Raw genomic sequence first — 13,899 nt, 5'->3', positions numbered from 1 at the left:
CTACATTTTATAATTCAGATTATATGTCAATGCTCGTTCCGGGGCTTCCCTTTCTAGAATTTTCTTGTGTGCCATTGGAGGAAAAAACAGAGGTCAAAGTTGACATTGTGCAACATTGCTCCGACTTGTAATGCATGAATAAGACAGAAAACACCACAAATACAGTATGAAACACATGTTGACATCATTAAATAACCTGTCTGAGTGGTAACTAGTTGCAGTAGGTGTACTAGAATATTCTATAAGGCAAAGAATAGAGAGCTAAATTGTGTGCAGCTACTGCGCATGCGCAGAGTCTTTGCAGCTACTGCGCATGTGCAGAGTATTTCACGTGGAGAGAGATCTGTGTGTCAGAGCAAGAACAAACCTGCTGCAGCTGCTTCACATCGCCTCCCAGACTCCTCTCACATCCAGAAATGGTAAGATACTTAATCCAACAAAACCTATCAGTATTTATAGTTACAGCCAAAGTTAGATAAATAATAAAAAGCAGGATAAACAGGCTGAATGTGGCTGCTGAGCTATCTTTAGCAGCTAGCTGATGTTGTGTTAGCTTCCTTTAACATCCATTCACAAGGTCAAGCTGTTAGGAAGCAGAGTGAGAAGGGAATATTTGTTAAACACAGACATGTTTATCTTTATTATACACTATGGGAACTAGCAGAGGAGACAAGATGAGCTTTAAGGTTAGACTTGTGCACATCTGTGCTGCTGCAAACTTGACTATAATACATATTTCTGCTCTCTTGCTTAGTATGTTTTTTGTATCATCAACATCTGTACACATGTGCAGAGAAGTTAACCTCAACTGGTCGTGACATTCATTCATTCATTCCTGCAGCAGTAGAGTCACATGTGGATGAATGATGATTGTAGTTGTTGCACAGACAGACCAGCATTCACACTAATTATGTCTCTTAAATCTATCTTATTATTTATTACTTGTTGGTCACATTAACTTGTCATATTGCACAATGCATGCCCTTGGTAGGTGAAAAATATGAATTGCATGCTCGTCTAAACCACTTCCGGGTTATGTTACGTAGACTATGACCTCACCACCTGTGCATGCAATCAACTTTATTTTTATGCAACCTTATTGTACTACTACTGAGACCACAAAATGCAGTTAAGCATCTAACAAGAAGTGTAGAAAAGCAGTAAATTGCAAGGTGATTAACAGAATAATATACAGAATAAATAAAATGTGGAATAAACAGTAAGGGGTATGAATATGCTAAGATATATATATATATATATATATATATACAGTAAAACAGAGTGCAGATGTACAAGAAATGCTAAAACTAGACATTATATACAGAATAAACAGCTGTATAGTCAGTGATATGAATACTCTATATGACAGGTCAGATGAGAGTGAAACCCTCTTAACATAGCAGCAGAAATAGTGTTTTATATCAACTTAGTTGTGCTTTGACAAACTGGAAATGATAATGCATTATTAGATTTGCAAATATCCTGATTTCATTACAGTGATGCTGTGGGGAATTTGGAGTCCTAACAGCTCTAAATACCACTAGAAATACAGATATTTAATTGGGTATATCCAGCTAAAGCTGCCCTGCAATAATCTAGGAATGTTTATATTATATTATAATATTCAGGGTTTAAAAAAAAACTGATTCAACTTTATGGTCATTTATTTTTTCAAGGTAAATAAATAAATAAAATATAGAATGTGGAATAAACAGCAAGGGGTACAAATGCGCAAAGTATGAACAGTAGAGCACATGCAGCAGCAGTACAGTTACAAGTAAAACATATAGTGCAGGTGTACAATGAATGCTAAAAGTATACATTATATACAGAAAAAAGAGCATGATGTATGATATGAATATTCACTATAGAGCTGATATGTACAGTATGGACGGTGATATACATATATACATATTTTTTTTAAACTCAACTTTATGTTAATATACAAAGGTGGACAATATCAGAAACACACATTATACAAACAGTCAGAAAATGTGATGTTAATGATAACCATCTTATGCAACTTGACCCCCTACAACCTCATAAAATAGTACAGAGAGAACCTTCTGGTAAACTGGAAAAACTGGCCTTGGGTGTTATCTTGTTAAAAACCTGGAGGACGTTTTCATCACCAGTCAAGGCTTTTGTCTCAGTGTTTGTTTGTAACTGTGGCTGATTTCCCTAAAACTTCGAGATGCTTCTCTGCTATCATTAAAGTATTTCATCAGTTGTCCTCCCTTGCCTCGGGTTAAACTGTCACTGTGAATAAATAAGTAACTCCACCTCCTTTGGCCGTCTAATGAGTCTGATAAGTCAACAAACTGACTGGGACCTGTCCTTCCCCCCACCCAACACCACCTCGTTCCCAAACAACCTTCACCCCAAGGTCACTCGTACATCTGCTGCTATCAGACATGTTGGCAGCTGCTGGTTTAGATCTTGTCCTCCCTCTTTCAGCTTGTAACATGAGCCTGAAACATTTGACATAATGAAGAAATGCTGACTTTAGTTACACTTGAGTTTTGCAATAATTGACTTCACAAAGGCCGCCTCTGTGGAGGAGCATTTATTGTTTAGGAACTGTCTTTAATTAATCTCCTCCTCCTCTTTTTACATCCCTCCCCCTTTCCCAACAGATCAGCCACAACTGATTAATCATTCCTGTGTTTTAACTGGAAAACCCTGAGCTTCTTTGTGTTTTTTTACTGTAGTTAAGTAAGACTTGTCTGCGTCAAATAGAGGAGTAAAGAAACCAGAACATATTCACATTTAAGAAGCTGGAATCAGAGAATTTTGACTTTTTTTTTTAACAAATTACTCTAACAGATTAATTGATTATCTAAGTAGTTGGCAATTAATTTAATAGTTGACAACTAATCAGTCAATTGATTAATCGTTACAGCTCTACAAGTCCACTAGAAAGGTTTCATACTCATGAACAGTATTGTCAGTCAATGTACACAGAGTTGACAAATTATAATAGTTGTTTTATCTTGGTTAAACAGTTGCTGTGAATACAAATAATCAGTTGCTAAAGTTGGACTGTCCAGTCCAGTGATAGGCACCCCTTTAACTCAGAATATGGACATAGCAGCCCAGTGTCATGTTTCACCTATTTTCTAAATTAATCGATTAGTTGTTTTGTCTATAAAATGTCAGACAATGGTGGAAAAAATGTTGATCAGTGTTTCCCAAAGCCCAAGATGATGTCTTCAAATGTCTTGTTTTGTCTACAACTCAAAGATATTCAGTTTACTGTCATAGAGGAGTAAAGAAACCAGAAAATACCAGTATTAGAGGGGTCTGGGTCCACTGTCTTTAGGTTTGTGTAACACAAGCTCTGACTCAAAACAGCCCCCTTGTGGTATTATTGGGTTCTTACAGCAAATAGAGGCTTTATTCAGTGATGTTACATAGGGCTAACTCGAAGCTTTGACTGTTGCCATGGTAATTGACCTCCAAATCAGTAATCAAATGCTTAATTTTTTGTATATATACAAGTATGTAATAATAAAGTATAAATCCTAAAATAGCCCATGAAATAAGGGATAATCCCACAACATTATTAATTATTCATATTCAATATGAATTATTATTCTCAGACGGATATCGCTGTTTGTAGTGTGTAGAGGTGCGTGTGTGTACAGTAGTGCGGCAGCCCTAATGTAACACAAGTCAAATGTTATTTGATAGTAATTGATATTATTTGCTAATATAATTTCCTCTCTTACAGCAGGCCTTCAGAAAGTTCCTCCCGTTGTTCGACCGGGTGCTGGTGGAGCGCTTAATCCCAGAGACGGTATCGAAGGGGGGCATCATGCTGCCGGAGAAGGCTCAAGGCAAAGTGCTGCAGGCCACAGTGGTGGCAGTAGGACCTGGCGCTGTCAACCCGGTGAGATAACCTACACTCAGGGCATATATTCTTGGGGGAAACATTGGAGATACAGGCTTATCTGCTATGAAGAATGTGGGATTTTATAGTTTTTGGCTCTGGGGACTAACTATTTGTGTGATGTTTTTTCCAGAAAGGGAACTTGCTGCCAGTCAGTGTGAAGGTTGGAGAGAAAGTCCTCCTACCAGAGTACGGTGGAACTAAAGTCAGTCTGGAAGACAAGGTGCGGTACAGTTTCAGCTCAATCTGGTGACATTTGTTTCCACTTGTGTTTTCCTTGTTTAATTTCTTGTTTTCTATCCTCCAGGACTACTTCCTGTTCCGTGATGGAGATATCCTGGGTAAATACGTCGAATGAGTCCTCATCTTTTGTTGATGTAGATCATGTCAATTCCCCGTCGTCCATCATCATCCCTGGAGAGAAGGAATTAAGTTGCCTCTGTCATGTCTCTTTTTCTTTTTTCTATGTTATTGCAAATGTAAATAATTCTAATAGCATTTTGTTACAATAATAAAGGTGAACTGTTGAATCATGTCTTTTTGTCTCATGATTTTATATTGTTCCTAAAATAGTCAGCAGTTGATATTCAGTATAGCTGTGATTCTATACTTTAAATTCAAGGTTAATTTACTAGCTTTTTTAGTTTTTTATTAAGAATTTTCTGTAAGGAATGCACATAATAAAGAATAGGTAACAATAAGGCATTAAAAAAAATAGTAAAAAACAAAGTTTTGACCGAAAAGGTGTAGGCTGAGGTTTAAGCTTATTTACCTATACCCTTTTTACTTAGGCAACTTATTTACTACTTAGTTTAGGCTATAAAAAAACAAGACAAAACAAAAAACAATGACATTTTTATACTTATATACTGCTGTTAAGACATACAATAGATCCCTCAAACAGAAATGGACATGACTTGTGCAAGAACACATTAAATTTGTGCATTTAGTGCAAGATAAACCAACTTAATCTTTCTAATTTTAAAGAGTTTAAACTAATTCTGGGCTAAGGCTGATAAATTCGAGTTAAATTTATACTATAAAATAAAAAGCAAATTTTGATGAAGAATAATGTTGATGCCGTATTGCTTATATTATATTCAAGTAATTCATTAAAAGTAGTTCAAAAACATATTATTTAAGTATTGTCAACTAAGTACTTACATTACCCTTAGAGGAGAAATTTAGTTGTTGCAGCAACACAAGCACAGAAATAGAGAAAGTAAAGAAATAATAAGAGGTATATAAAACTAAAATAAGAATAAAGATAGAAACTACACAAGAGCAAAGGGAGACAACAATTACAAAGTAAAGAGACAATAGTATTAATAGCAGCAGAGTCAACCGTGTACACCAGACTGATATGATTAAGTAATAGTACTACGATGTAATGTAAATAAAATAAAGAATATGATGCAAAAATGAGCGTAACATGATATATAGCCAATAGAATATCAAATATAAAAACGGTATAGTATGGGTATAATATAATTGTCAGAAAGTGTTTCATGTCAGCCATCATCCTAATGTGCTCACCTGAGCTGTTCAGAGACAACGAGGCACAGGTGAGCCCATTCTACACATAATCAGTGCTCCTATAACCAGGACGAGAGGAGGAGGAACATTTCTGTTTGTTCTGCTACCAGTCAGACATGATCCCCTGTTTTCATCCAGTGTGTCTAAAGTCATTTATTCTTGGCGGTTAATCGCTTTGATAATGTCATGCCTTTGTCCATTTTATGACTGCCATGTTTAACTGGTGTATTGTTTGTCTTTAGACATTATCTGGCTTCGAGTTGAATACAATGAGTAAATGCACGTGCAATGTCATGCATCTCCCTTTGCTTGTGTATTTATTGCAGACACACCACTTGATGATTAATAACTCCTCTAAAATAAAGTCCTTTTGTAGTGCAGTTTCCTCGCTTGCTGTCCCTGATTCTGATTCCCTCATGTCTGATACTTGAGTGTCCCTATAGTCTCCAGCCACTTTGCTCACTTAAACAATAATATAGATAAATATAGTATATTTGACAGAATATATCAACATATATAGCGAGGTATGTAAAAGTACCTTTTATGTAAAATGTCTTATATACTATAATATGCATTATATTAGTATTATTACTGATGCATTCATGTTTATCCCTCATCCTACTAACCTATTTAATGTACCAGGACTACCGACTGGGGACCCCGAGAATAAACTACTGTGAAACAACCATCATAGCAAAATGTTGACCTATTTATTCTCAAAACATCATTAGTTAGGTTGCATATTGTGTAAAATGATAAGAGACAGAGCAGATGAGGAAATCTGTATCTGTATATATTAGAACCCATGGCAAATATTTTATCTATATATTCTATTTCATGTATTAAAACTGCAGACGCTGGACCTGGGTGCTTTTGACTGAGGTCCCCTAGGACCCCAATACATTAGTCTTTTTAAAAAGCACTGATTAAACAGAAACAGAAAACAATAATATGAAGTAATTAGGAACAAACTGATTGAAAAAGTCACGAAAAATTGGAATGATATAATAAAGCACCTGTGAGGTATGACCAAAAGTATAGCTCTGGGGTCTGTAGGGACCCCAGTCTGTAGGAGGAGGGTTAAACAGTATTTAATGTTGCAGCTGGTCAAAGTGGAGCTATTTTTAACTATTTACTAAACAACAGTCAAAGCCGGATTAAGCTGTTAGGAGCCCCCAGGGCACAGAAAGTCTGTTAGGCTCCTATTTAATTTATTTATCTGTGTTGTATAGTGAAGGTGTATCTTGGATCTCTGTTGACTCTGACAACGACAGTTAATAAAGCAGAACCTCCATGTAAATACAACGTGGAATTTGTTGTTATTCAAATTGCCTACAGGGCAATGGATTTACATAAGAACAAATATATATTTTTTTAAATAAATAAAATAAGGACAAATCCTGCTTTTACATTATTGCATGAGTAATAATTATCTAAAGATATAATATATAATATAACAGTCACAGGGGACTTTTTTTTGCATTGAGTACTTTTCATATTTTAAGTACATTTTCCTGATTATACTTACGGGTGCATACTTTAATAAATATCTATATCTATATCTATATATAGATATAGATATAGATATATATCTATATCTATATATATATTTATACTTTATTTTTTCCCCTTTTTTTCAAGGTTGTTTTCATATATGAAATTTACAGTTCGTAATTACAATAGTTTATAAACCAATTTTTAAAGTAGTTGAGCTTAGAGACTAACACAATCAGTACACTAGAGAAAACAACTTCAGCATTCAAAATAAAATAATGATAATAATAAAAATAAAATAAAATAAAAAAAATAAAAAAGAATAATAATATTAATAAAAAGAATAGAATAAAATAAAAAATTTATAAAAATGTTAATACAAAGAGAGAAAGTAATAATAATAAAAAGAATAGAATAAAATTAAAAATTAAAAAATAATAATACTAATACAAAGAGAAAAAAGTAATAATAATAATAATAATAATAATATTAATAAAAAGAATAGAATAAAATAAAAAATTAATAAAAATGTTAATACAAAGAGAGAAAGTAATAATAATAAAAAGAATAGAATAAAATTAAAACATAAAAAATAATAATACTAATACAAAGAGAAAAAAGTAATAATAATAATAATAATAATAATATTAATGAAAAGAATAGAATAAAAATAAATAAATAATAATAATAATAATAATACTAATACAAAGAGAAAAAGTAATAATAATAATAATAATAATACAAAAAAATAATACTACAAATAAAAGAATAAAATTAAAAAATATTAATACTAATACAAAGAGAAAAAGTAATAATAATAATAATAATAATATTAATAAAAAGAATAGAATAAAATAAATAATAATAATAATAATAATAATAATTATTATTATAATTATAATAATAAATTAAATAAACAAATAAGTTAATAGAAAACAAGGGGCGCAGAGATAAAGCAATATAATTATAATAATATTTTAATATACTTTAATATTTTTCAATGCAGAACTTTTACTAATAATAGTAATAACTGTGTATTTAGTTAAACTGAGTCTCTCCTACCTTAATATTGAATGTGTTGATATCAGTGCATCAACATCCTCTCGTCGTGCTACAACACAGCGTCTGACGAACATCCGGGTATTCTGTCGAGATGGTCATGGCGGAGGGTGCTGCAGTTCTCAGGAGGAACCGGCCTGGAACCAAGGCAAAGGTACGTTTATACCCCTCAGAAACACCTCCACACCACCGCTAATAACCTCCAGAGACTCCGCGGAGCCGTCCCACCAGAGTCCTGTTGTTTTATCAGACTTAACTCAGCTCGCAGTCAACATATATAGACGAGGCCTTGACCTGGAAATGACTAGCTAAGCTAACTGTTAGCCTCTGGTCCCGTCTACTTCCTGGAGTAATGTCAACTTAAATGGGTGTTTACTGTATATTTCATCATGTGATCATCATTTGTGCTTAAATAACAAGCCAATTTGTTGAATAAAGTTAACACAACATTCTCCACCGTGGCTAACTTATCTATGAACTGATCTTATATATGAACATCTAGTGTTATTGCTCTTAAAACTAGCTTTGCAGGAAGTAGTCGCACCCCAGCTTCAGGTTCATAGTTGTGTAATAATGTAAACAATGGCTGCTGACTTTGCTATCTTTGCTTTTAATCATACTTCAGCTAGATAGTGTTAGCTTCTTATATGTCATGTGTCATAATGTGTTATTATGACAGCTAGCTATGTAGGTAGTTAACATTGTTTATGCTACAATACCAGCTTTTGTCCATTTTGAGTGTTAGACTAAAATACTCCTCCCATGTGTAGGATTTCTACAACTGGCCGGATGAATCATTTGAGGAGATGGACAGCACCCTGGCTGTCCAACAGGTGTGTTGACATGGTCTCTCTCTCTCTGTGTGTGTGTGTGTGTGTGTGTGTGGGTGTTCCCAGTCAAGTATGACTAAAGGTCCTTTTACACAATACTTAGTCCAATCAGAGGTTGGGTGATATTATCTCAGTGTAAATAAGCATTAGTAATGTGAATATGATGGCCAAGCTGGTGGAGGCATTGATTGTTTATTTCAGTCAGCATCAACAGCCTGTTGCCATGTTGATATGTTAAGCCAGCCTGTTACCTCAGCACACAGCACTTTATATATTTATTTAACCTTGATTCAGTCCTCACCATTGAGTACCTGGTGCTCCTTTTAATGTAGCTTCTGTTGGTGTATTGTGTTTCTATATAAATTTGTTTTAATGCCTTTTTAATGGTGGCGGCTGTGGCTCAGAGGGTGGTTGTCCACCAATCGTAAGGTCGGTGGTTTGATTCTCATTTGCTCCGGGGTCACATGTCGATGTGTCCTTGAGCAAGACATTTAACCCCAAATTGCTCCCAAAGGCATTGTCATCGGTGTGTGAATGAGTATTTAGATTAGATCCTGATGGGCAAAGTTGGCACCTTAGTAGCCTCTGACATCAGTGTATGAATGTGTGTGTGAATGGGTGAATGCTGACATGTAGTGTAAAGTGCTTTGAGTGGTCGGAAGACTAGAAAAGCGCTATATAAATGCAAGTCCATTTCCCATTTAATAGCAGTTTTTGCACATGCAAACCAAAAACAAGTTTCTGCCTTTTTGTACTCAAAAAGGGGACAATAAAGTAGGGCTGACCCAAATGCTATGAAGCTTCGACCGTTGCCATGGTAATCAACCTCTAAATTAGTATTTGAATGCTTAGTTGTTGTTGTTTTTTTTTAATATAAGTATGTAATAATATATATCCTTTATTTAACCAGGTAAAAAAAACTCATTGAGATTAAAATCTCTTTTCCAAGAGGGCAGCACAAACATTGTTACAACAATACAAACCATCAACACAAGCAGACAAATACCACTGTCACATACCACATGTGAACGAGCATGACATCCAGTTTGCTATGCAACACAAAAACAGCTATAATGCACAAACAGGTCAGTCTAGTAGTGCAGCAGCGGCACTTTACGACACTGAAACGGGGGAGATGGAGACAGATAGAAGAACATGTCAGCCTGCTGCGCTGCGCCGCGAAGCTTCGAATACCTTTGAGTATTTCTTACCAAAGCAGCTTCGAAGCCCAAAAAACTATATTTAGGACAGCCCTAGTCCTGACACAATATTCACATGCCCATATTTACACTGAGAGAACTGAGAGGAGGAATGTTAGCTGTAATCATTCCTCCTGTCCATACTTGTCATGTAGACATCCCTTCTTGATGCTATTCCAATGTAAGCGGTGGCTGACATATCCGCAGTCCTCATTCAGTGAAAAAATGCATTCCTAAGGTCAGCTGAGGTTTAAATGTGGCTTCAGCAGATGGAGTTAACAGTCTGGTTAGTATTGCTCTACTTCAGCTCAGCAAGGAAACACAAGAGGGAACTTCACACTGTAACTTTGGAAGATGCCCCTTGTTTTAAGAAGGATCTAACTGGAAATCTCATGTCTGGGGACCCCAGGTGTTTGAACTAATGGGAAGAGAGCAGGTCGTAGCTTGCTTGAACTTTATATTTCAAGGACTGTGGATTTTGCCCCCCATCTCTCAGATTGGAGTTGTGTTAGGCTCTCTTCATAGACAATGGTCGCTGTACAGTCACTGTAATCATTCTACCTCTCTGTACTAATTCTTTTAATGGTTTAATGGTTTTAATTGCATTAAGATAGACTTGAAAAAAATATATAAAGGTGATGAAGATTGTGTTGCTGTGTGTGAGTTAAGGTCTCTATTAAAGTGTGATTGATGGTTCTTTTTCAGTATATTCAGCAGAACATTAGATCAGATTGCTCCAATATCGACAAAATCCTGGAGCCTCCGGAGGGTCAGGACGAGGGGGTTTGGAAGTACGAACACCTCAGGTATGTTGAAAAAGTTTAATCCAAAATGCTATGGGCATATTTTTTCATTTTCTTTCATGTTCTTGGAGTGTCCAAAAGTTGTGGATTTATTTACTTTGTAATAATTTATTTATTATTGTTTCCCAATTCAACAAAACCCTGTTAACAAGTTTGACCAATACTTGGTTGCTGAAGCAGAAATAATTTTATTATTTCTTCTAATTGTGCTTTTGTTCTGTCCTTTTTGTAGGCAGTTCTGCCTGGAGCTCAATGGACTAGCTGTAAAACTGCAGGTAAGGGATCTAACTCAATATACAAACTTTTTTTAATTTACTGATTTGAGGATGCTTGGAATGAAGGATTTTGTCTCAGTCTTGTGTCAGGAGACCAAAAGCAAAGATATGAATGAGATGCAATTAAGTTTTTAAAAGAACACACACAAAAGAGCTGTTGGTTTACCTGCTTATAAAGGAAACACCTAACTGAGCTCTACATACTTTACTCTACATACTTCTAAGGAGTGGTTTAAAGGTTTGTTCATTCAGACTTTGTTTATCTTTCCTTCTTCAGAGTGAGTGCCATCCAGATACCTGCACCCAGATGACAGCCACAGAGCAGTGGATCTTTTTATGTGCTGCCCACAAGACACCCAAAGAGGTGAGTCAAGACTGTGGTTTACTATGTCATAAACAGTTGAAGCAGTATTTTTCAACAACTCTCTATGTATGATTCGCTAAGCATGATTTATTTGCCTTTGTGTGAGATGAAACAGAAACTTTTGGATGCTCTTAATGACGGTTTTGTGTGTGTTTTGTGCTGCTGCAACCACAGTGCCCTGCCATTGATTACACCAGGCACACGCTGGACGGAGCTGCCTGTCTTCTCAATAGCAACAAATACTTTCCCAGCAGGTCAGTAGTCGTCTTTCTTTCTTTCACACATGCACACACACAGACAGACCTGCTAATGTCAGCTACTGTATGTCTACTATGAAGAGACATTGCACCTTGTCGCCTTACATTCAGTATATTTAATTTCACACAGCCACCATTGTCTGACTTGTCTGTTTGTCGTTGCAGGGTGAGCATCAAGGAGTCATCAGTGGCCAAACTGGGCTCCGTCTGTCGTCGCATCTATAGGATATTCTCTCATGCCTACTTCCATCACCGCCAGATATTTGACAAGTATGAGGTAGGTTTCACTGGGAATATCTCATAAACCAATTACACCTACAATTATTTTATTTTGGTGTCTATTTTGGATTGTTTTTAGGCACAATTACTCTCTTAAAGGGCGGGTCTTTTATATTATTATTTGTTTTCCTTATTTATTCAAATCTGAACATTCAAATTAGAACATATTTTAAATATAGCATACACTTAAACTGATATTTTTTTAATTTTTTTATGGGTGACTGAAGTTTTTCTGCTGCTCCCGTCCACAGCCGCTTCACCTCGCTGTCAGACTGTCAGCTGTTATATTGCTTTCTTTAAAGCCACCAGACTACATTCACAAAAACAGTGATTTTACCTTGCAGAACGCAGGAGTATACATACAACCCCACTTCACCCAGCTAGTGCTATTGTTCCTAATATTCATAACCTTATTGATTAGTTTCAATTAGCGTACTTTGGTACCCTACATCGATGCCTTTTGCTAGTAAAGAATAGCCCCACACATGATGACTTTCTAAACTAGATCTTTATGCAACTTGTACATAATTCTGTTTTTAAACCATCCTTAGAATCAGGATGCGGGATTTAATTTGTTGTGACGTGTTTTTCTGCGTATAGAATGAAACGTTCCTGTGTCACCGGTTCACACGCTTCGTAATGAAGTACAACCTGATGTCCAAGGATAACCTGATCGTGCCCATTCTGGAGGAGGAAGTGCAGAACACCTCATCGGCTGGGGAGAGCGAGGCCTAAAGAAACAAGCTGCTGCTGCCATAAAGGGAGACACATGTAAAACACACAATCTCACACATGAACAGAGGAGACACATCCACACACACCTTCCATATACAGCACACACACACATATATCTATATATACAGTACACACTACAGTGTATTAAGGCTCCTGTCTAGTAACACTGTCCATGTCCCTCCACCCTTGTCACCTGTGTCTATCTCAAAGGAAGTAAAGGGGTAGCGGGAGCAGAGTTCAGCCATGCCTGCAGGACAAGATGACGTTTTCTATCCTATGTACACTCTCTGTTTGTTCAGATTCACACTGTGTCTCTGGATGCAGCCCCTGCTCTCACACTACTCCTGTAGGGGAAACCCCCTTTTTCCTTTTAATCTTCTTTAAGCAGCTGGATTTGCAAAATGTAATCATGGTGACCTGTATTGTTGACAAAGGCACACACTGACAGCCTCCCTTCCTCTGTATATACCCCCACTCCCCTCCCCTCCCCTCCCCTCCCCTCCTCTCTCTTAATTCACTATCATGTTTTCTGATGGTGCTTCACTTTTGTGTCTGCTTCTGTTTCTCTCTATTCGCTTGTGTTGCCTACCAGCCTGTTTTCGGGGGGGTTGTCCCATGAAATGGATCACTAAATTAGCCTGCTGACTTAATAATGCTATTAAAACACAAATGTAGGTGTGTGGCTTGTGTGGTAGTGAACAAAGACAAACGTAACCTCTAGCTTTGTAAGTGTACTAGCAGTCAGATATTCGTTCTCTCTGAAATGATGTTTCAGACTATTTTAGGAAGGCTCGTTGGCTAACTCTGATCCTGCTTTGTGGCATGCCCCCGTTTTAATACTGTGTACAATGTGCCCGATATTCCCCTTTCCTTGACATTATTATAGAAACCATGACTTTATGGGACTGTGCTGCTGTAAGCCAGTTTTAAACACAAGGAAAGGATGAAATATCGGCTACATTTACGTATCGGAGCACAACCTCCCTTCTTTTACCCTCCCCCCTCATTAAGTTATTTTGTGGGAGGAGTCTTGTCAATCCAAACCCACTTTTTTTTTTAAATGAACTAAAAAATTTTGTTACTGTCGACATTTTCATGATGTCTGTTAATAAAAAAGACCTATTATTCAAGCGGTCGTGTGGAAATTTTTAATGTTATTCAGCGTTTCATGTGTGA

At 36.3% G+C, this 13,899-nt stretch overlaps 1 protein-coding gene across 4 annotated transcripts; it reads left to right on the top strand.

The window, feature by feature from the left end:
• The first annotated feature begins 127 nt into the window (after positions 1 to 127).
• Positions 128 to 13,853, top strand: LOC119500064 (MOB-like protein phocein). Of its 4 annotated transcripts, none has more exons than XM_037789498.1 (9): positions 128 to 419; positions 3,734 to 3,892; positions 8,752 to 8,814; positions 10,716 to 10,816; positions 11,046 to 11,088; positions 11,366 to 11,452; positions 11,627 to 11,706; positions 11,875 to 11,986; positions 12,589 to 13,853. In XM_037789498.1, the coding sequence occupies exons 1-9, from the start codon at positions 417 to 419 to the stop codon at positions 12,721 to 12,723; spliced, it is 783 nt and encodes a 260-aa protein (XP_037645426.1). In that variant the 5' UTR covers positions 128 to 416; the 3' UTR covers positions 12,724 to 13,853. The 4 variants fall into 4 exon arrangements, with proteins under 4 accessions (XP_037645426.1, XP_037645425.1, XP_037645424.1 ...); XM_037789496.1 differs by lacking the exons at positions 128 to 419; positions 3,734 to 3,892 and adding an exon at positions 8,001 to 8,135 and having other exon boundaries at positions 12,589 to 12,759; positions 12,934 to 13,853; XM_037789495.1 differs by lacking the exons at positions 128 to 419; positions 3,734 to 3,892 and adding an exon at positions 8,001 to 8,135.
• Positions 13,854 to 13,899: the final 46 nt, after the last annotated feature.

This window comes from Sebastes umbrosus, chromosome 13, assembly GCF_015220745.1.
Source record: "Sebastes umbrosus isolate fSebUmb1 chromosome 13, fSebUmb1.pri, whole genome shotgun sequence".
NCBI lineage: Eukaryota > Metazoa > Chordata > Actinopteri > Perciformes > Sebastidae > Sebastes > Sebastes umbrosus.
The sequence above is the reverse complement of the archived record's forward strand: the minus strand, read 5'-3'. Positions and strand labels throughout refer to the sequence as shown.

Excerpts from the sequence above, each read along its gene's own strand:
- LOC119500064 (XM_037789498.1), top strand. Across the intron at positions 10,817-11,045 it reads TGGAAGTACGAACACCTCAG|GCAGTTCTGCCTGGAGCTCA; the intron begins GTATGTTGAAAA and ends TCCTTTTTGTAG. Across the intron at positions 11,707-11,874 it reads AACAAATACTTTCCCAGCAG|GGTGAGCATCAAGGAGTCAT; the intron begins GTCAGTAGTCGT and ends TTGTCGTTGCAG.